At 39.6% G+C, this 20,992-nt stretch overlaps 1 protein-coding gene and 1 pseudogene across 1 annotated transcript; both read left to right on the top strand.

The window, feature by feature from the left end:
* Positions 1-1,540: 1,540 nt before the first annotated feature.
* Positions 1,541-2,598, top strand: LOC105812956 (methylmalonic aciduria and homocystinuria type D protein, mitochondrial-like). The gene is given in 2 exon segments (XM_012647523.1): positions 1,541-2,031; positions 2,033-2,598. Coding segments are annotated over 2 exon segments (885 nt in total). The 5' UTR covers positions 1,541-1,600; the 3' UTR covers positions 2,487-2,598.
* A 982-nt stretch (positions 2,599-3,580) lies between these two features.
* Positions 3,581-20,992, top strand: part of LOC105812902 — a 26,091-nt pseudogene continuing 8,679 nt past the window's right edge.

The raw sequence follows: 20,992 nt of genomic DNA on the forward strand, positions 1-20,992 counted from the left end.
AACACAACTCTCAGCTATTAATTAAAATATAAAAAAGCACATGCCAGCCATAATGTGTGTGTGGTGGAAAGCTGACTCACTTATATAGAGCTGTTCCGTTGTGGCTTCATCTGTCTTGCCACGTTGTGGAGTATTTATTGATGCATGTGCAGATAATGACATGTCAGTAGCATGGATGGGTTTGCTTGAGTAGTTAGCCATTAACTGTCAATGTGTTGATTACAGTTTACTCCATAGCAAAATTCCATACTTTTGTTATTTTTCTTGTGCCATGTCATAAAGACACAAATAGAACCAGAACCAGAAGTTGTATTCAACTTCACCTGTATATCAGATAGGGATGAACTCAACTGCAGTGTGACCTATGTGCCTTGTTATTTCAAATATTGAAACTGATACTAAATATTTTTAATGTGAAAAGGATACACTTGTTATCATGTAGAGACAAAGGAGTGATTTGATCATAGCAAAACCTTGAGGACATGTGAGTTTGTGTGACTTTAGAAGCTCCGGATATAAACATTTTATCAAGTGGCAAATTCATATGCTAAGGAAAAGAAGCCCCTGTAATGGGTGAATTTTGGGGCATTGGAAAATTTTTAATTAAATTGAAAGGAGATGTACCAAAGAAGCTTCAATATGTTTTGTCTAATGATGAGATCTGTTTTAAAATTTATATGAAAAGCCAAAGTATGTGGAAGTTATAAAAAATGCAAAACCTATTCCTCTTGAAGTAGGTACCCAGTTTGTGGAACCCAAGTGATACTAATGACTGTAGTCGGCTGTTGTTATTTTTGCAGTATCTAAGGGAGAGAGCATAGATGAATTCCTCTTTTGTGAGCTGTTTCAGTTAACTGTGAAAGGAATCAATGTATTCAATCTCATCCAAGATCTCTTTTTGAACCATTAGCTAACAGTTCATATGTGTGGATCAATTTGTACTGATGATACCCCCTGCTATGCTTGGTAAAACGTCAAGCTTTGCTACCTAAATTAAAAAAAAAAAAAAAGGAGTAGCTATTCATATAATGCACTATCATGCACTTGCTGCAAAAAGTGTGTCTACAAAAATGAAGAATGTTCTGTCTTCCTTATATAGTAACAAAAACTCTACCAAGATTTAAAAAAAAAAGCCAAGTCTTTGGTTTCTTCCATGATTTTTGTAAAGGGATTGGCAGCTGGCACATCATTCATTTCTATATAGAAATGATGTGACTTCTCACAGCAACATATTTATTTTATAACAGGATAAAGGTATGAAAATTTAATAACATGTCTGAGAGGGTGGTCTTCCCCTAGTTGGCCTCGCCTTCTAATTGAAGGTGGAGGCATATATTAGATGAGAGTGGGAAGTCCAGTAAGAAAGAATGCAAAAAACGTTATTCAGATTCTGGCATAAGAAATAAGATTATGCAGAAAAAGTGTATATAGACAGACAGATATACAGATAGATAAACTTCCAAGTCAGGGTTCTCGGACAGCTGGCGGCAGTGGTGGTGACTGGTACGGATGGTTTCCACCCGCGTTAGCCCTTCCGACTTCGCCCTTGGATTAACTTTACAAAAGGAAAGCTATTTTGTGACAGTCCTCTCCGCTAGAAATGGCCAATGTACTTTGTAACAGAGCCAGACTGGTTTCCTATCTCTCAGGGTTTTGCTCTTTAGTTAAAAGGGTTGTCAATCCCAAAGCCTTTTCAACTGCAGGATCATCAGGTTCTGATGAGTCTCATGTGGCCACTGCACCTCCAGATATATGCTCTCGAACAGTGTGGCCTGATGAAACTATGGGACCATTTGGACCTCAGGATCAGGGATTCCAGCTTCCAGGAAACATGGGTTTTGATTGTCACCTCAATGGGACTGCTTCACAGAAGAAAAGCCTGATTTATAAAACTTTGCCTGATGTTCTAGCAGAACCTTTGTCAAGTGAAAGACATGAGTTTGTTATGGCACAGTATGTGAACGAATTTCAGGGTAATGATGCACCTGCTGAACAAGAAATTAACAGTGCAGAAATTTACTTTGAAAGTGCCAGAGTGTGCAATCCAAACATGTCCAGAATTGCTGTGAAGAGATTTCGAATCACTATTTCCAGAAGTAGCTAATAGCAAACTAATGATTCTGACTGTAACACAGAAAACTAAGAATGATATGACTGTTTGGAGTGAAGAGGTAGAAACTGAAAGAGAAATGCTCTTAGAAAAGTTCATCAGTGGTGCTAAGGAAATTTGCTATGCTCTTCGAGCTGAAGGATATTGGGCAGACTTTATTGACCCATCATCTGGTTTGGCATTTTTTGGACCATATACAAACAACACTCTTTTTGAAACAGATGAACGCTACCGACATCTAGGATTCTCTGTCGATGATCTTGGATGCTGTAAAGTGATTCATCATAGTCTCTGGGGTACCCATGTGTTTGTAGGAAGCATCTTCACTAATGCAACACCAGACAGCCATATTATGAAGAAATTAAGTGGAAACTAGCAGTAATGTCAATTTGTTTGCTATACTATTTGTATGTAACATTTGGGTTGATCTATAAACACTGTCAAAGACTTCAATTTTTAAAAGATACTTATTTCTAAGTATTTATTTCAACATTTATGAATTTACAACATTCTCAAGTGATTTGTGATTTTTAAATTGCAAATGCTCATTATTTCTAATATCTTTGAATACATGTTGAGCACATCCACATCACATAGAATGTAGTAATTAGCATGTAACCAGGGTATGATCTCTTATTGTTCTTTCTCCCCTCTATTGGGAAAAACCTCAGTTTTAATTGTTTTTCTCCAAAAATAAATAACACATTTGGTTATTGAAAAAAAAAAAAAAAGAAAAAAGAAACTTGCAAGTCAGGCTACTGCCTTGAGAGAAGATTTTCCAAATATTCTTCTCTGTCCTATTTAACATACCACAGTCCCGGCCTGGAAGATCCAATTAAGGGAATTCTCCCATGAGCTAGAGAAGAAACCTTTGCTACCTATGATAGCAAAGCTCCAAGAACCACTGCTACGTGGCAGAAGATATAACATCACAAAAATGGAAGACAATCCACCCATTTTTCTTCCCAGGGAATGGTGGGAAGAAGGAAGCAGAATGGGAGAGGAGGACTAGAAAAGCAAAGTACAGAGATGATGTATGTTTCAAGCCCCCCTTCAACCCTCCCCCAGCTTAGATGAGTGAGGAAAACTCAGAAGTAGAGGTGGGCAGGGCAGCTCGTGCCCCCACTGTCCACATGGGACTCGGAGGGATTGTCACACAGGCTGTTCTGCACCGATGTGCAGAGAATCCACATCATGTTGTAGTACAATAGATCGGGAGAAGGCTATGGTTTCCCCAATGGCCTTGGTTGCCATGTGGCATATATACAGGATCCTATAGACAGAGTCTGTGGCAGAGAGCATGCTGGTGGGCATTGCTGTCGTTGTAGTAGTAGAGAGTATGACACAGCAGGCCACCAGGCCTAGGAACCAGAACTGTCCCTGAGGAACCAGGATGAGGCTGAATCAGTCAAGGAGAGGCCAGATGTTAGAGTGGCCACAGTCTCTCCGATGAGCTCTTGTTCTAACCACATGAAGACCACAGAACGGAACTCAGGGACTGCTTTAATGATCCCTGACCACAGCACTGAAGAAGAGATCCAGAAGAATATGAACAAAGTTAACACTTGTGTGGAGAATGAAGGAGAGTGTGCAGATACTGCCTAACCTGTCTACACGGGGACTTCCTATGCACTGTACATGGTATAGCGGCCACAGAATTCAGCCCCAAGTACCAGCAAGTACCCCCTGGGTGCATTAGGTCCACCACCCCAAAGATCTCCAAGATCGAGGCTCTTCCCCTTCACCCAGGAATCAGGAAAACCACACTTGTCCCCCCATATCCACAGAAGCCATCTTGGAGAGGAATTGGGAGACAACCAAGATAAGAAATACAGAATGCTGGGATTTTTTCGTCTTTCTCTCCAAATCTGAATGTTATTTGAAGGGATTGTTTCCTTTATTACTTTGAACTAAGATTTTACTCAGAGCTAAAAGCTAGAGTGATTCCCTCCCTGCCCCCCACCACTACTAAACATCAGGAGAAGCCCTCAATATTTATAGATAAAAATAGAGGAGCATATCTCAATTGTAAATTAAATTTGTAACTCTGTTTGTTGTTTTTGAAAGCCATGAGAAATAAAAGCCTGCTTATTTACAACCAAAATAATAGTGTAGTTAACAACTAAAAAAACAGAAAGTATATCTAGTAGCTGTATTCAAACACAAAAATGAACAGTTAATTCATCCAAATATTGATCTAATATAATGAGAACATGGTATAGACAGAAATTATTTGCTTTCATAAGGAAATTTTAGTTAGGATAAAGCCCATTGAAATAACTTTCCTTTTCTTGAAGAAACAGTTTTAGAAAACAAAGAAATGACCATTGCAACTAATGTGACAACATATTTGCAACAACTGAATGATTCATTTTTATGGATGTTTTTCTATTAGAGATTTCATGTAGAAAAAGGAAAAACCAAAGCCGAGCATACTGGTTGGGTGCAGTAGCTCGCACCTGTATTCCTAGCACTTTGGGAGGCTAAGGTGGGAGGATCACTTGAGTCTAGGAGTTCAAGGCCGCCATGAGCTATGACGACACCATTACACTCTAGCCCAGGGAACAGAGCAAGACCCTGTCTAAAAAAATAAATAAATGAATAAACAAACTCAATTCCATTAACGATAGTCTTCTATATAAAATTTTATTTAATTATGACTCGATGACTGTATTTTAGCAAACAAAGGCTTGGGAATTCCTGGTGAACTTGACTAGCATATCCTACAAATGGCAAAGACAACAGTGGAAGTTATGTGATTTTATATTTTTCTCACTTTTATACTTCAAAATAAGTACTACAAATTGATGATGACATGAATATAGTTACTTCCAAGGAAAATATCCTTATTTCTTTAATATCATGGAACAAAAGCTACTGAAGAGTATATTGTTTTTATATGGCAATCATTTTAATGTGTTATCATTAATTCAGGATTGTAATAAACTAGGTTTTCATTCTATAGTTATAATTATGTAAACTAAGTGTTGTCTTCTCTCAGGTTTGTGATGCATAGTATAAAGACATAATCTGAGAGAAAAAAAGGATGCAAGTTGCCATAAGGATTCAAAATCTAAACTGAGTACAGCTTTCCAAAGATCTGATGCTTGTTGTTCCAATAGCAGCAACTCAGCACAAAGCCCACTGCCCTGATCTAAATGTAACTGAAACCTAATGCAGGCATTCATTTGCCTTTCATTTTAAACCATGTCTTATGGGTTTCGATAGACCATAATGTATGTTAAGGAGCAACTTGAAAAACTAGGGCATTGCATAATCACTCTTGATATAAAACAAATGTGGTGACTATGTCTAAATCATAAGAACACATGTTGAACATAAAATCATTTCAAGCAGGCATTCTTCCCATGTTATGTGATCTTGAAGGCTCAGCATGTCTACATCCAACATGTTAACTCAGTATCGTCTCACCTTCCCTCCAGTGTTCTTCAGTTGGCAGTTTCTGTATATCCATTTGCCAACAGCAGCTCCCTTCCCTTCTTTGGTGGCAGTCAGTCTTATCTGAAGGTGTTGGAGCGGGTACCTGGTATCTGAGCCTCACTCCCTCCCTCCCTCCCATCACTCTCGTCCAGTTACCTCATCTTCTCACGTTCCAGCAGGGCACCAATTAGTTTTCAAGGTCTCCACGATGAGAGGATGTAGGTAGTGTGGAAAGCCCTTACATATATAGCATTTTATTAAAGTGTACATTGGTTAGAATTGGGAATTAGAAAGATTGTCTAGAGTCAAAGGTGGTTTTGCTACAAGGTGTCTGCTTCTCCCAAAAAGAAGGTCTGTCTCACACAGGCTGATCCCCAGGTCCCGTGGGGTTCACTGTGGTGTGTGAGGTTGCTTCTTGGGAACAGAGACATCTGGAATTCTCTGCAGCGGCTGCAGATGGCTGTGAGGTTTTCCTCTGCTGAATTGATGCTTCTGTCTCTCTGTGTGTCTGGGTGAGTCTGGCTGCTCAGCCACCCACGCCCTCCCACTCCCAGCAAGTGCTCAAAGTAGATTCAGTACTGGATATGTATACTCTTCACGATCACGTCAATAAGTCAACGAAGTACTGCAGCATGTTTACTAACACTACAAAGACAAGTCCCTCATATAACCCTTTTCCAATCTCCACATTGCCTTGTTCCTGCCAGTCTCAGAGACCCTGCACTTACACCTGCCTGTTTTTAAGCAGGACTCTACCTCTTTGGTCCAGTCATGTATCCTTGAATCACCTGAGGTCATGGCCCTCGGTTCACAACCAAAGACCTACCCAAGTGCCTGTCTCCTTGGGAGGAAATCCTGACAAAGTCACAATTTTATGGATATAAAGCTTTATAGATATAAAAATGTCTGGCATTTAATGATACTTAGGAGAAAACATACATGAATTTATTTCTGAGTAAGTTTTGGTTAACAAAAGAATTTTGGATCAGGAGCAACTCCTGTCAGGGGTACTTAAAAAAAGGAAGAAGAAAAAAAAAGACTAGACATAGACAAGAGGAGGCAGAGGGAGTTGCCAGAAAAAGAATAGAGCTGTGTGCAATAAAATACTGGAAAGGTAAAAGAAGATAAGGAAAAGTAGCCTCGGGCCTAAGAACCAGGCCTGCGAGGATGTACGAGCAGGGAGAGGTGCAGAGGAGATGAGAAGCTGGGAGGGGAGACAAAGTCCACAACCCCAGAGTCACAGGTTCAGAGAAATAATTGTAGCAAATACCACTAGTTATCTACAGGATTCCATTTTCTCCTTCTGAACTAACAAAATACCTATTTACTTAGGTAGGATAGTAATGTCGTCAGTTCAAATACTCCCCTTCCTAGCCTTCCCTGCAGCTAAGGGTCTGATGTGACACCAATGAGATGCAGGCAAATATTGCTAGAGCCTTTCCTTCCCCAGTAAGTGACAAAACCCCAGGAAGACAATGTTGCTATCCCTCCTCCGCTCTTTCTCCTCCTTCCTGCCTGGTGAGTGGTCAGTGAGATAGCAGCTATCTTGCAACCATGAGGAAGAAAACTACATGACTTAGGAGGAGCTGAAAGAGGGAAGGAGCATGATTCCTGATGAAAGCCTTGAGCCACGACATTTTTTGCTATTTGAAACAGAGTGCATTTATAACAGTATGGTACAGCTGGGAAGAAACCCACCTAGCTGAAAAAAGATACTCTTGAAAATATTATCTGTGACAAAATAAAGCTAGATTAGACCCATCTTACTGAAAGGGTGAGGGAGGGATTGCCAGTTATATTTCCAGTGAATGGGGAATGAAAAATGGAAATTAACTATAAATTACTCATCCATATCCATGTAAAATGAGTAAAACAATATGTCATTTCTATTTCAGGTTCTTCCTTTGTTGTTGTATTTTACTAAACCTTACGAGATTTTTAAATTTACATACAACCAGAGTCTGCCAAATGTATTTTTTATTTGATATATGGTTTTAATTTATTCAGCCTCAAATAGTGCTTCCTTGGGTGTCTTCAGGAACCTACATCTGTTTGGGGAGGAACTACTGTTGTTATAATCCTCTTAGACTTTGAGCCCAGGGATATACACACCCCAGCAATCAGTGTCTTACAGCCACTCATTCAACTGCCCTTGCAGCTTTTGGGGTTTGGGTGTAACCTCTTAAGAACCAAGTTAACTAGCTGAATAAGGAAATAACACCTCCAACAATGCCTTTCACCCTGCATTAACAAACACTTTGTTGTCTGGGCAAATCCTAAAGATATACATCCAAGGTGAGTTACAGAGAATTAATTACAGACTGCTGAGAATCTAAGAATGGGGTGGCAGCCCAGTTGTTCTGATCCTTGAATCACACTGTTTCATAGATTCAACCTGTCTTAAGGTAAACTTAGTGTTTATTTTTGATAATACAAGTATGGGCAGAGGACACATTTCCAAGTAACTTCCTTTAGAAAATCTGAGTATATATTTGTTAACCTTAATGTACAGTAAAAAGAATATGCATTCTAAAATGTGGAAAACAAATAGAAAAAAAGTGGTATTTCTGTTCTTTGAATAAAAAGCAAATACATTTCAAGTATATCCATAATGCACAAGTAGGTAAAAGAAATTTATAGGAAAAAAGATCTATCCTATTCAAACCACCTGTGGTTTTAGAATTACATTAGTTTCCTATTTAGAAATGTACTAGGCTAACTTAAATACTATTCATTGCATCAGAACTACCAACGTCTTTATTATTCAGTTTAGAAGAACATGAATCAGATGTTAGTTCTACCTTAAAGTAAATCATTTCTTTCCATTTTAACAGTTGAAATTTAAGAAAGAAACCAGACCGGGAGGGAACACACTCACAGGCAGGAGATGGATGTGTTCCAAGTGGCAGTGTAGTTCCAAGGACACTTACAGGTTTTTTTATTCCAGGGATTGGCTCAATACTTCATTACTCAGAAAGTGTGTTTTGATCAGACGAGACCTTCAAATCTGAGTTCCCCTGTGGTCGAGGAAATGCTAATGACTGTCTGATAGCTTGTCACAGACATTGGATACTTTTTCCTAGCGTCCCTGGCTGGTTTTCCTCCTTTCTGGCAGCTGTGATGTCGCAGACTGCCAAGAGGCACCACACTGATGATCTGGAGAGGATTCTGCTTCCAGCAAGCCTTCTTTTACTGTCACCTCTGTGTTACAGCTCTATTCGTAGTCTCTCTAGAATTTATAGGCATCCTGGTATAGTTCTAATTTGCATTTCTTTGTTACGTTGCTTTACACGACTCCTTTTTCTACTTCATCAACGTGTGTCTGATCTCCCCAGTAGATCACAGTACCTGGAGGGTCTGATTCTCTTTGACACAGAGAAGCTCCCCTGAAACCATGCCTCTGATTTAGTTTATAGCCCTTTAGGACGGTGTTTCCACACCAAACTCTCTTGTACACTGGTAAGGGTCCTAAATTATTGAGTGGTGAAGAGAAGAAAGGGAGTGGGAAGAAGTGAAACCTGCAGCAAGTCACAATACCTGTCCCGAAGAGGGAGAGGGTGCTAGGCAGGAAACTTTTCCCTCTTTGGTCTCACCATCTCTTAGTAAACTCTGCCCTGGCTGCTCACCAACCAACGGCCAGCACTTACAGTTACCTTGGGGTAAAATGATCTCATATGTACATAGTAATAATTCTCATGATATGTGATGCCTAAATGGTATCTCCGATGGTAATTACAAATTAGAGGTGTGATGGGGGAGTGCTTCACAAATGTCCCAGCTCAAGATATAATCCCACACTTGTTCCAGCCAGTCCATGTCCAAGTACAGGGGTTGGGGGGTTTGGTTTCTACCCCTTCTCCATCCCCTGAGGTGTTTAGCCCCAAGTCTCAGAGAGCTGGTGGTCATTCTAGCTTTTAAAAAAGGCACTTGTCCACATCAGAATAATTCCAATAGGTCTAAGTGATGTTTTGGAGCATGGTGGGTGGGTATCACTCCTGCTGGGGCCTACAGGCAAAGTACAACCTGCTATGCACAGGAAGGAAGATTAATATTGACATTTCTCTGCACAGGCACATGTGCTAAAGTCATCTATTACTCATATGTGACGGCAGGTGCAAAAAATGGTGTATATACAAATCAACACTGGGAGGGGCACATATAAAAGCTGAGGGCTTGGCAGCAAAGGTTGGATAAATCTGGGGCTGTGGTAAAGCCAGGAAGTCTATGAAAATGAGAAATGAGGTGGGGTGGAACCTCAGGTCTCAGATCTTATTGAAATCCTAAAACCTGCTCATTGTTGTGCTTCTGTTGCAGACCATGCAAAGGAGCAAATGAGGCAGAGGCCATGAAGATGATTAAGAGCAGCAAGTACAGCAAGGCTGAGACTAAGTGTCCAGGAAGCTGAGAAAGAGCGGTTCACTGTCCTGTCCTATTAAGTAGAGAGTGTGACAGGAGGTCAAAGACATGCAAACAAGTGAAATGTTGAACACAGGATTAAGGGCACTGGAACAATCCGGATGCTGGTTACTGGGATGTTTATCCCCACCTCACCCCGGAATATGAGCTTCCTGTGTTACTCATGGCTGTCTCCCAGCTCCTGAGAAAAGCTGGCACACAGCAGATGCACAATAAATATTTTTCGAATCAGTAATTAATTAAACTGGCTAATATTCCATCTCACTTTCATTATTGGACAGGTAAACAGCCAGCCAGCCTGCAAAAACCCATTCTAGATTTAGAAGCAATAAAAAGCCAAGCATTCAAATCAAAGCAGAGAATCCCTCTTATGTTTCTTAGCTTCTCTAGCTTTCCCCATACCCAACACCACTTATTTCTTTTACTTGACCTGCAGAGGACCTGTTTTGTCCATGCTGAGTCCCAGCCCCAGCCCTTGAAGTGATTCCCCCACCCCTCCTGCATCACATCACACCGTGGGGCACTGCTCTGCTCCTCTATGCATGGGCTCTTCCCAGCACCACTGGGGCAACAGGGAGGTGGTAACGGGGAGCAGTTTTTCCCAGTACAGATAAAGCCTAGATGAAAAGTGAGACATAGGTGAGGGGTGGACGGGCCTTCCTGAAGGATACTTTATAGCTTCCTGAATTTCATCCATTATTAAACAAACGAACCAGCCCTACTGATTAAATGCCTTGACTTGTGGCACAACTGTATTCAGCAAAGCTTGAGAAAGGCACAGAGTGACTTCCTGAAGGAATACTCAATTTTTCCCAGGGACAGATGTAGCCTTGGCACATTGTCTGATTACGTAGGATTCTGTCCTGCACTTTTGCTTGTCTCCTTTCTTCAACTCATAACTGGGGACCCTTAGCTGCTACCACAAAACTTTTTTGAAATTAGACAATAATAAATAAGATCATTCTCTATGGACAGCTTTATAAAAAAAAAAAAAAAGAATTAGGAAATGTGGAGAATCTATGGTACACATGCCTTTGTTTTCCTGAGGTCTCTTAGGTGATATGGAACTCCTTTAAAATGTAGATAGATTTTGATATCATAACCCAAATCCTATTAAGTCACTAGCATCCACTAGATTGTAAATTTTTTGAGGAATTCTCTCTATAAGCCCCAAGCCACCTCCTCACAGCCCTCACTGGATAAGTACTGTTTAGATAAATGAAAGCATTCATTAATCAATGTGACATGAAGAATTTGGATAAGTGATTTCTATTTCTCTCAGTCTAACAAAAGGGAAACAGTCCAATAAACACATGTGCAAGTTTGATAGAATTTATGAGTTCTCTGGAATATGTGGAAATATATGATTTCATTTCCCAGACACAGAGGACATTATGATTTAGCTTTGGATTTTATTCACTTAGGTACTTTTGTGCATCTTATTTTTAACCAGTTTTGTGTCTTTCTTGTGCTTTTCACTGTAGTATCCGTGGATCTTATTAATGGGAACAGTGAAGAAAGTGGAGGAAATAGGTCCTCCCCCCCACAGTGAGGCTGGGGATGGTGGGTTAGTGGAGGGCAGGAGGGGGTCCCTCCCTTCTGAATGACTAGATATGTTTTCATTGGCAAGGGGGCTCTCTCCCATGTGACTGTTTCTCCTCTACTTGTATCAACTGTGTGTTGCCAGGGAGTATTCGGAACGACATATGAATGGAAAATTCAGAAATGGGATGTACCAGTGGAAGAAAAGATGCATGTGAATGTCACTTTTTCAATGACAATCTACTCCTTTGGTGCTTTACTTGGTCCCATCCTACTTTTTTCAGGAGTTGTGGCTGAGGATTTGCCCCTAATTATAAGATTCTGGTTGTTGAAGCTGCTGTTTATGCATGAAGAACTACTCAGAATATCACTGTAATTACACATCTGCCCCTCTGAGTTCTTCAAAAATAGGAGCATGACTATTTTGGAAAAAGGTTAAGAAAGTGCTTAGTGCTAAAAGGAAAATGGGCTAAAAATTTGTTGGTATTTCATTATAGTTCTATGTTTTAAGATGATCTTTATTGTGATAGTAATATCTTGAATTTGTAAAATTCTTTACTGTTTTTGATCCTTGTCATGTAAACTTTCTTCCCTGGGAATATGATGTAGGCTTGATGGTTATTATTATACTCAATTTGATGATGAGAAAATAGAAGCAAAGTGAGTTGTCTTTTTCTCCCTATCCTCTGTGTACCATGGTCTCTGCAGGAACTCCCCCATCACCATGGATCCCGTGATCTCTTAGTGTGGGTAGAAGACTGAAAAATCTTTATCTTTAACGTAGACTGCTCTTTAGAGCTCAAATCCTCGTATCTTCCCGAACATTTTCCATAGATGTCCCACAAGTATTTTGAAATTAGTGTTTAAAAACTAATTCATCCTCACCCCAATCTTGTCCGTTTGTCCTGGTAAATGGCCCTGCTACCCAACCAATCACCCAAGCTAGAGTCCTGGGCTTCAGCCTCCACCTCCATCCTTTCTCTTTAATCCCTTTTTTATGTGTGTCCTCCTCCTCTTACTGCCACTGCTTAGTTCAGCTCTTTATAATCTCCTCTGTGGACTCCTGAGATTACATTTTTTTTTTTTTTTTTTTTTGTGAGACAGAGTCTCACTCTGTTGCCTGGGCTAGAGTGCCATGGCATCAGCCTAGCTCACAACCACCTCAAACTGCTGGGCTCAAGCCATCCTCCTGCCTCAGCCTCCCCAGTAGCTGGGACTACAGGCATGCGCCACCATGCCCAGCTAGTTTTTTCTATGTATTTTTAGTTGTCCAGCTAATTTCTGTCTGTTTGAGTAGAGACAGGGTCTCGCTCTTGCTGAGGCTGGTCTCGAACTCCTGACCTCAAACGATCCTCCTGCCTCAGCCTCCCAGAGTGCTAGGATTACAGGCATGAGGCACCACACACCCAGCCCATGAGATTACATTCTGATTGTTCTCCCTGCTTCTTGCCTAGTCCAGTAGCACATGGCTGGCAGAGTGAGCTCTTTAAATCACACATCTGAAATTGTTACTCTAAAATCCTTAAACAGCTGTCCATGCCTATAGAATATCTTAATTATTGCATGTGATCTGACTCTCGTCTACCTCTCCAGGTTCATAGCCTTCAAGTTTCCATGTCTACCCTACCCTCCTTTTCATAGCTCACTGAATGAGCATATGTGCTTTGATTCACATCTACTACTGCCCCATAGCAACAAGAAAATCATGTGATTCCATTTATATAACCTTCTTGACATGACAAAATTACAGAAATGGAGATCAGGTGAGTGGTTGCCAGGGGTTAAGGAAGGGGTAGAGGTGGGCAACTGGGAGCAGCTATAAAATGGCAACATGGGAGATCCATGTGGTGATGGAAATGTTCTCTATCTTGACTGCATCAGTGTGAACATCCTGGCTGTGATATTATACTGTGATTTTGCAAGATGTTACCACTGGGGAAAACTGGTAAAGGATACATGGAATCTCCTCCTGACTCTCTCTGTATTATTTCTTATAGCTGCATAAGAATCAATAATTAACTCAAATAAGTTTAGTAAAGAAAATAATGAACACAAATGCTATACTAAACATATGTTAGTTTCAGCAAATATTTCTGGGATTATTAAAGACTAAATCCCAGTGTCTTCATCCATTCTTGCTGCTATAACAAAATAACCTGACACTGGGTCATTTATAAACAATAGGAATTTATTTCTTACAGTTCTGGAGGCTGGAAGTCCAAGATTCAGGCACTGGTTGGTTCAGTGTCTGGGGAGGGCCCCGTCTCTGTTCCCAAGACAGAGCCTTGTTGCTGTGTCCCCCAGAGGGACAAACACTGTGTCCTCAATTGGCAGAAGAATGGAAGGACAAAAGGTCCTAAGCTAGTTCCCTCCAGCCCTTTTAATAAGGTCACTAATCCCATTCATGAGGACTCTACCCTCATGACCTAATAACCTCCTGAAATCCCTACCTCTTAATACTATCACACGATCACCAGATCATGTTTCAACATGTGAATTGTGGTGAGGAGACATTCACCTCACCCAGCACCCAGCACCACTATTTATTAGCTATTTATGAGTTACATAGCCTTAACTTTACCAAGCCTCAATGTCCCTCCTGTGTATGGTAGAAGACAATAATATTTTAAAGTTTCCAAATGATGTGTTGAGGCATCCTGGTATCCCAAATATGTTACCAGGATACCAAGATATTGCTGGTGCCCCTGGCATACTCATCTCCGGTTCTGAGCAGGCTCCCCTGTCTATCTCAGTGTTCTGAGCAAATATTATCATTTTCTATGTGGATCATGACCTGAGAAAGGTTCTGCTTTATTGTGTGGTTGTGGGTATTAACTGAGATGATATATGTACAAGGCCCAACATAGGACCTTCACTATAGAAAGCACTGAAAAGCATGCTACTTATTGTTTTATAAATGGGTATTTTTTTCTCAAAAGAAAATAATCTTTCATACTTATTGGCCATTTACCATGCACCAGACACTTTATATACTGTACCTTATCTCATTTAAACCTCACAATGATTTTATGAAATAAATAGTATTATTATCCACAAAGAAAGCTCAGAGAAGTTTATTAACTTGCTCAATATCTCACAATGAATGAATGGTTAACCTAATATTTTAACCCAGAGTTTTTCATGTTTACAGCTCAAGTTCTTAACATGGAACAATCTCAACTTACTCAAGGGTCCCTACACTCTGCAAGGTGTTTATTACTGCTGGTGAATGAGAAACCTGTCTTTATACTCTAGGGGATCAGAAAGTGCCACCCCAAAATATGCCACTTTGGCATGAGGATTATCTTGAGTTGAATTCAACTAAGAAATAACAGATACCATAAAAAGCTCTCTGCCTTCCCCAAAATTTGCCTAAGAGAACATAAAATTTGATTTGTAAAGGTGTTTTCTTCTCTTGTACCAGGAAGAGGAGAACTCTTAGACCCTTAATCACTGGAGACAACTTCAGGCTCTTATCAGGCTAGAAACGGCACCAAGAGGAATCTACATAATAAATTTTACTAAATAACCCTCATCTTCCATTAGTTTCCCCCATTATATTTACCTTCCCACAGTATGCCACCCCAAAAAGCCCAAATCCCTTTTGTCTTGTCACTTCTCTACAAATGTATTGTTCTTTGTTAAAATGCTGTATAAGCCCCAAGTTCTAACCACCCTTATGAGTTACTCATCATGGAGTTTCTCCCACATGTATACATGCAGCATGCATTAATAAACTGGTTTTTTTTCTTGTTAATCTGCTTTTTGTCAATTTAGTTTCTAGGGCCCCAGCCATAGAACCTTGAAAAATATTTTTTTTCTTCTTCTTCTCTGCTACAATACAACAGGAGAGTTTGAAGGGTGTGACTCAGGTTAGGTCAGAGACCAACAGGGCTTCGTTTCTATTGTCAAAATAAATGCAGTTCAAATACCTGTACATATGCATTAGGTATACCATAGTAAATAGTTCTTCAGTATAAGGTGATTTGTCAGATACTTGCATTGAGGAAGAAACTTAAGTAATCCTTAGCTCTGGGACTCCTATAAGGCAGGCAGTTTGGTGCCCTTTGCAGCTCTGTAGCAGACAAAACAAGCAGAGGGGAAAAGGCAGTACTCAGGAGGAGGAAGTCCAGTGCTCTAGTGCTACTTCACTACTTTTTCTAGGACAGCCAGAATACTCTTTAGATAGAATGAAACTCAGGGAGATTTGACCACTTAATATATGTTTATTCAAAGCAGGTACCATTTCTTTCCATCTCTTTCAACAATGCTCAGTGCCTTATACAGACTAAATGTCAGTTTTCTGAGAAATGACAGAATATTTTTGCGAAGTTAGTAGACAATATACCAAAGGGGGAGGGGAAACCTACACAGTTTTAAAGTGAGAATAGCTAAATAAAGTATAATCATTAACTTATCAATGAGGACTTTGTTGAATTACCACACAATGTAAGCAATTTCCATATAATTAACTGTTGCTTTGGATGTAGAATGACTAAGACAGCCTCTGGTTTCTCTATAGGTAGAAAATATATTGGCTTGGCAGGTGTTTCATTCAATATGAGTTGCTTGCTTTTAAATAGTTTCCTTTCTTTTGCAGTAAATTCAACACAATGCACCTTAAAATGGCAAATGTTTATTGACTATACGCAAGGCAATAAGCCTTTTAAGAAAAAAATAAGCCTCAATATTTTCTCTCACGAAGACAATAAAAGGAACGATATGTATGGATAAATTATGAGAATCTACAATAAGATAAGTGAATACATCTTGTTTGGGTGGAAAAGTTTTATCTTCCATTTGAGATAATACTGGAAGGTAGAAAAGACTTAAAAGACTGAGATGAAGGAATTTCCAAGAAAAGGGAACGGTGCCTATCAAAATATGAGGCAGATAATCTTGGAGTGTGTCTTAGTTTTTTTAGGCTGCTGTAACAAAATATCAAACTGGGTGGCTTATAAATAAGAGAAATTTATTTCTCATAGTTCTAGATGCTGGTAAGTCCAAGATTAAGGCACCAGCAGATGCAGTGTCTGGTGAGAGCTCATTTCCTGCTTCATAGATGGTACCTTTCTTGCTGTGTCTTTACCTGGTGAAAGGGGCTAGCTAGCTCTCTGGGGTCTCTCTTTCAAGGGCACTAATCCCAATCATGAGGGTGGAGTTCTCATGATCTAATCACATCCTAAAGGCCTCACCCCCTAATACCATCGCCTTAGGAAATAGGATTTCACCATATGAATTTTGGGGGAACACAAACATTCAGACCACAGGAGAGTGTTTTCAGAGACGAATAAGAAATATGGTTGACAAAAATTTAAGGGATCACACAGTTGGATAGGGCTAGTCTGTGCTTCCAATACAATAGCCATTAGCCACATATGGCTACTCAGCACTTGAAAAGTGGCTAGTCCAAATAGAAACTTGTTGTCAATGTAAAATACACATCAGATTTTAAACACTTAATTTTAAAAAGTAAAATCTCATTATGTTTATATTTATATTTGTTAAAATAATATTTTCAATAAATTTGATTAAATAGATTATTAAAATTAACTTCACCTGTTTAATATGGCTACTAGAAAAATGGTTAAGTTACATATGTGGCTCCTACTATTTTTCTACAAGATAGCATTGGGCCAAATTTTGGCACAGTTTGAATATCAAAGTGTTTGAAAGCCACTATCTCTCAGTATTGGATTTTGGCAAGGTGGGGTGGTTATAATACCATAAATTAAGTAGGGCTGGAAAACAGCTACTCTGCTTGAGTGGGTGGTTTGGGGTTTAATTTGTAATAGAGATAAATAATACTGGTGATAATGTTACAAAGGTGCTAATTAAAAGGAGGGGCAGAAGCCTCAAAAAAATAAGAAGCAATTAAGTACTGAATTTGCTCTGTTTAAGTTTTATAGCTATCAGGTGACCTCAGCAAGATGGCAGACTAGAAGGTCCCAACACTTGTCTTCCCCGCAAAAGAACAAAAACAACAAATAAACAAGTACATATACTCATAAAAAGAGCTCAAGGAAAGCTCTGGAGTACAGCAAAGGAGAAGCAGCAGAAACTCTCTGGAGCACAAAAAATAAGAATGGCAGCATAGAAAGAAAAGCATAGAAAACATTTTACCTGTGTCACCTCATCCTCCAGTCTGGAGCAGCTTGATTCCAAGAGGCATCCCCTCTGAGGGATAACCTCCCATGGAGAAAAGGAGAGCAGGAGGACCTAAGGAGCTCTCATCACCACCTTAGACACCTGTACCCTTAGCCACTGAGGACCCTCGTAGACTTCACTGATGTTGAACCCAGGTGATGGGGCTGTCCAGAATCTATGCTGCTCTGCTTCCCTCAGAGAAGGAGCTACTGCTGCATCCATTCCCTGGGGCCCAAGCCAACACAGCACCATACCATTCAGGCAGCCAGAGCCATTGTTGTGCTGCACCCCACTGGTGGAGCCCAAGGTGCCACTTGGTTATATTAATATTATGCTCAATCCCCAGGAACTGAGCCACCACAGTGCTATGCCATCTCAGGGGTCTGAGCCACCACTGTACCCTGTCATCTCTAGGGTTCATGCCACCTCTGCACCCTACCTTCTGGAGACCCAAGCCATTGTGGCACACCCCAGAGACCTGGACCTCAGCTTCGTGGCCAATCTGTTCACACCTGCGCTTTGGAAACAAACACTGCTCTCATAGTAAGTGTGCCCATGCCCCAGGACACAGGCTCCACAGTAGTTGCACAAACCCTTGAGCCCAGGACCCTGGCTCTGCTCTCACCCTGAGCCCCTGCACCCCAAACACCAGTACCATCATCACTGAAAGTGCACCTATGCTCTAGAACCCAGTGCCAGCATGGCTGATTGCATGTCCACACACCAGAGCTCATGCCAAGAGGAATCCCTTTCACTAGGAATTACTTCATGAGGGAGAAGAACAGGAAGACCCCAGAAGGTTTTGCTACCAAGGTCTTCAATAATCTTTACCACTACTGCCACCACAGCAGACTTCCACCTCCTAGGCCACCAAGGACCCCCATAGTCTTTGCAGATGATGACTTCAGTGGACAGAGCTACAGGAAGACTACACCACTACACTCTCTCTAGAACTGGAGCCACTGCATTCCACCAGCCAGCACCCTCACACCCATCTGCAAGTGAAAGTCTTTCCCCATCCACAAAATCTGGAAGAGGTTAATGTTTCCTCAAATGTGCAGACATCTACACAAGGTCACAAGAAACACAAAAAAAGGAACCATGACACCACAAGAGGAATGAAGTAATTTTCCAGTAACTACTCCACCAAACATGAAGATCTAAGAATCGCCTGGTTTCAAAATAATTATGTCAAGGGAGTTCAGTGAGATACAAGAGAACACAGACACCTCATCAAAATCAGTAAAATGATACATAAACAAAATGAGAAATTTAAAGAAGAGATAGAAATTATAAATGATCCAAACAGAAATCCTAAAGCTGAAAAATACAATAAATAAAATGAAAAACACAACAGAGAACTTCAAAAGCAGACTCAATCAAGCAGAAGAAAGAATATGTGAACTCAAAGATAGGGCTATTGAAATTGTCCAGTCTGGGGAGAAAAAAGAAAAAAGAATGAAAAAGTGAATAAAGACTATGGGACTTGTGAGACACAATTAAGTGAAGCAATACACACATTATAATAATTTTTGAAGGAAAAGAGGAAGAGAAAGGGGAAGATACTTACTTAAAGAAGTAATGGCTGAAAACTATTCTCAAATCTTGGGAGAGGTATGGACATACAAATTTAACGAAACTCAGAAGTCCTGCCCCAAAGTTTCTACCAAAAGATGGCTTCACCAAGGCACATTATAATCAAATTGTCAAAAATAAAAGAGAATTTTGAAAGCAGCAAGAAAGCAGTGACTTATCACATATAATGGAACATAAGGTTATTAATAGATTTCTCAGAAAAAAAAAAAAAAACCTTGCAGGCCAGGAGAGACTGGGAAGATATATTCAAAATGATGAAAGGAAAATAAACCCCTGCCAACTAAGAATACTATATCTGGAAAGCTGTCCTTCAAAATGAAGGAGAGATGACGACTTTCCCAGATTAAAACAAAACAAACAAAAAAACAGCTCAGAGAGCTCACCTCTAGATCTGTCTTATAGGAAATGCTAAAGGGAGTTCTTTAAGCAAATGAAATGAAAGAATGGTACTTAGTGACATGAAAACGTATAAAAATATATAATTTACTGGTAAAGGTAAATATATAGTCAAATCCAGAATATTCTAACACTGTAATGGTCTTGTGTAAATCACTTTTAACTCCAGTATAAATGTTAAAAGAAAAAAGTATTAAAAATAACTGTAGCTACAATATTTTGTTAATGGATACAAATATAAAAAGATGTAAGTTGCAATATTAAAAACATAAAATGGGAGGGTAGAGAAATAAAAATGTAGAGTTTTGTATGCTATTGAAATTGTTATCAACTTAAAATAGACTGTTATAATTGTAAGATGTATTATGTAAGCTCTATGATAACCACAAGGCAAAATCCTATAGTCAATACATAAAAGATAAAGTAATCAAAGCATGCCACTACAAAAAAAAAAAATCACAAAGAAAGACAGCGAGAGGAATAGAGAAACTACAAAATAGTCAGAAAACATACCTATTAATAATTACTTTAATGTAAATGGATTAAATTCTCCAATCAAAAGACAGAGTAGCTCAATGGATAAAAAAGAAAACAAGTCACAACTATATGCTGCCTACAACAGACTCACTTTAAAGATACACATAGGCTGAAAGTGTAAGTATGGAAAAGGATATTCCATGCAAATGAAAACCAAAAGAGGGCAATAGTGGCTATATTTATTTCAGATGAAATAGAATTTAAGTCAATAACTGTCATAAGAGACAAAGAAGGTCATTATGTGATGATAAAGGTGTCAATTCATCAAGAGGACATAGTGATTATAAATAAATATGCACCAAATATCAGAACATTTAAATATATAAAGCAAATATTAACAGATCTAAAAGGAAATATAGATAGCAGTTCAATAATAGTAGGGGACATTGATATCCCACTTTCAAAAATGAATAAATCATCCTGACAAAAAAAAAATCAACAGGAAAACATTGGACTTAAACTATATTTTATACCAGTTGGACCTAACAGATATATACAGAACATTCTATCCAACAGCAGCAGAGTACACACTTCTCAGGCACACACAGAACCTTCTCCAGGATAGATCAAATATTAGATCAAAAAACAAGTCCTAAATTTAAGATTGAAATCATATAAAGTCAATCATAGTGGTATGGTTTCATACCAATCATAGTGGTATGAAACTAGAAATATAAAACAGGAGGAGGTCAGGCACTGTGGCTCATGCCTTTAATCCTAGCACTATGGGAGGCCAAGGTGGGCGGATTGTTTGAGCTCAGGACTTCGAGATCAGCCCAAGCAAGAGCGAGACCCCATCTCTACTAA

This window comes from Propithecus coquereli, unplaced genomic scaffold, assembly GCF_000956105.1.
Source record: "Propithecus coquereli isolate 6110/MARCELLA unplaced genomic scaffold, Pcoq_1.0 Scaffold108, whole genome shotgun sequence".
NCBI lineage: Eukaryota > Metazoa > Chordata > Mammalia > Primates > Indriidae > Propithecus > Propithecus coquereli.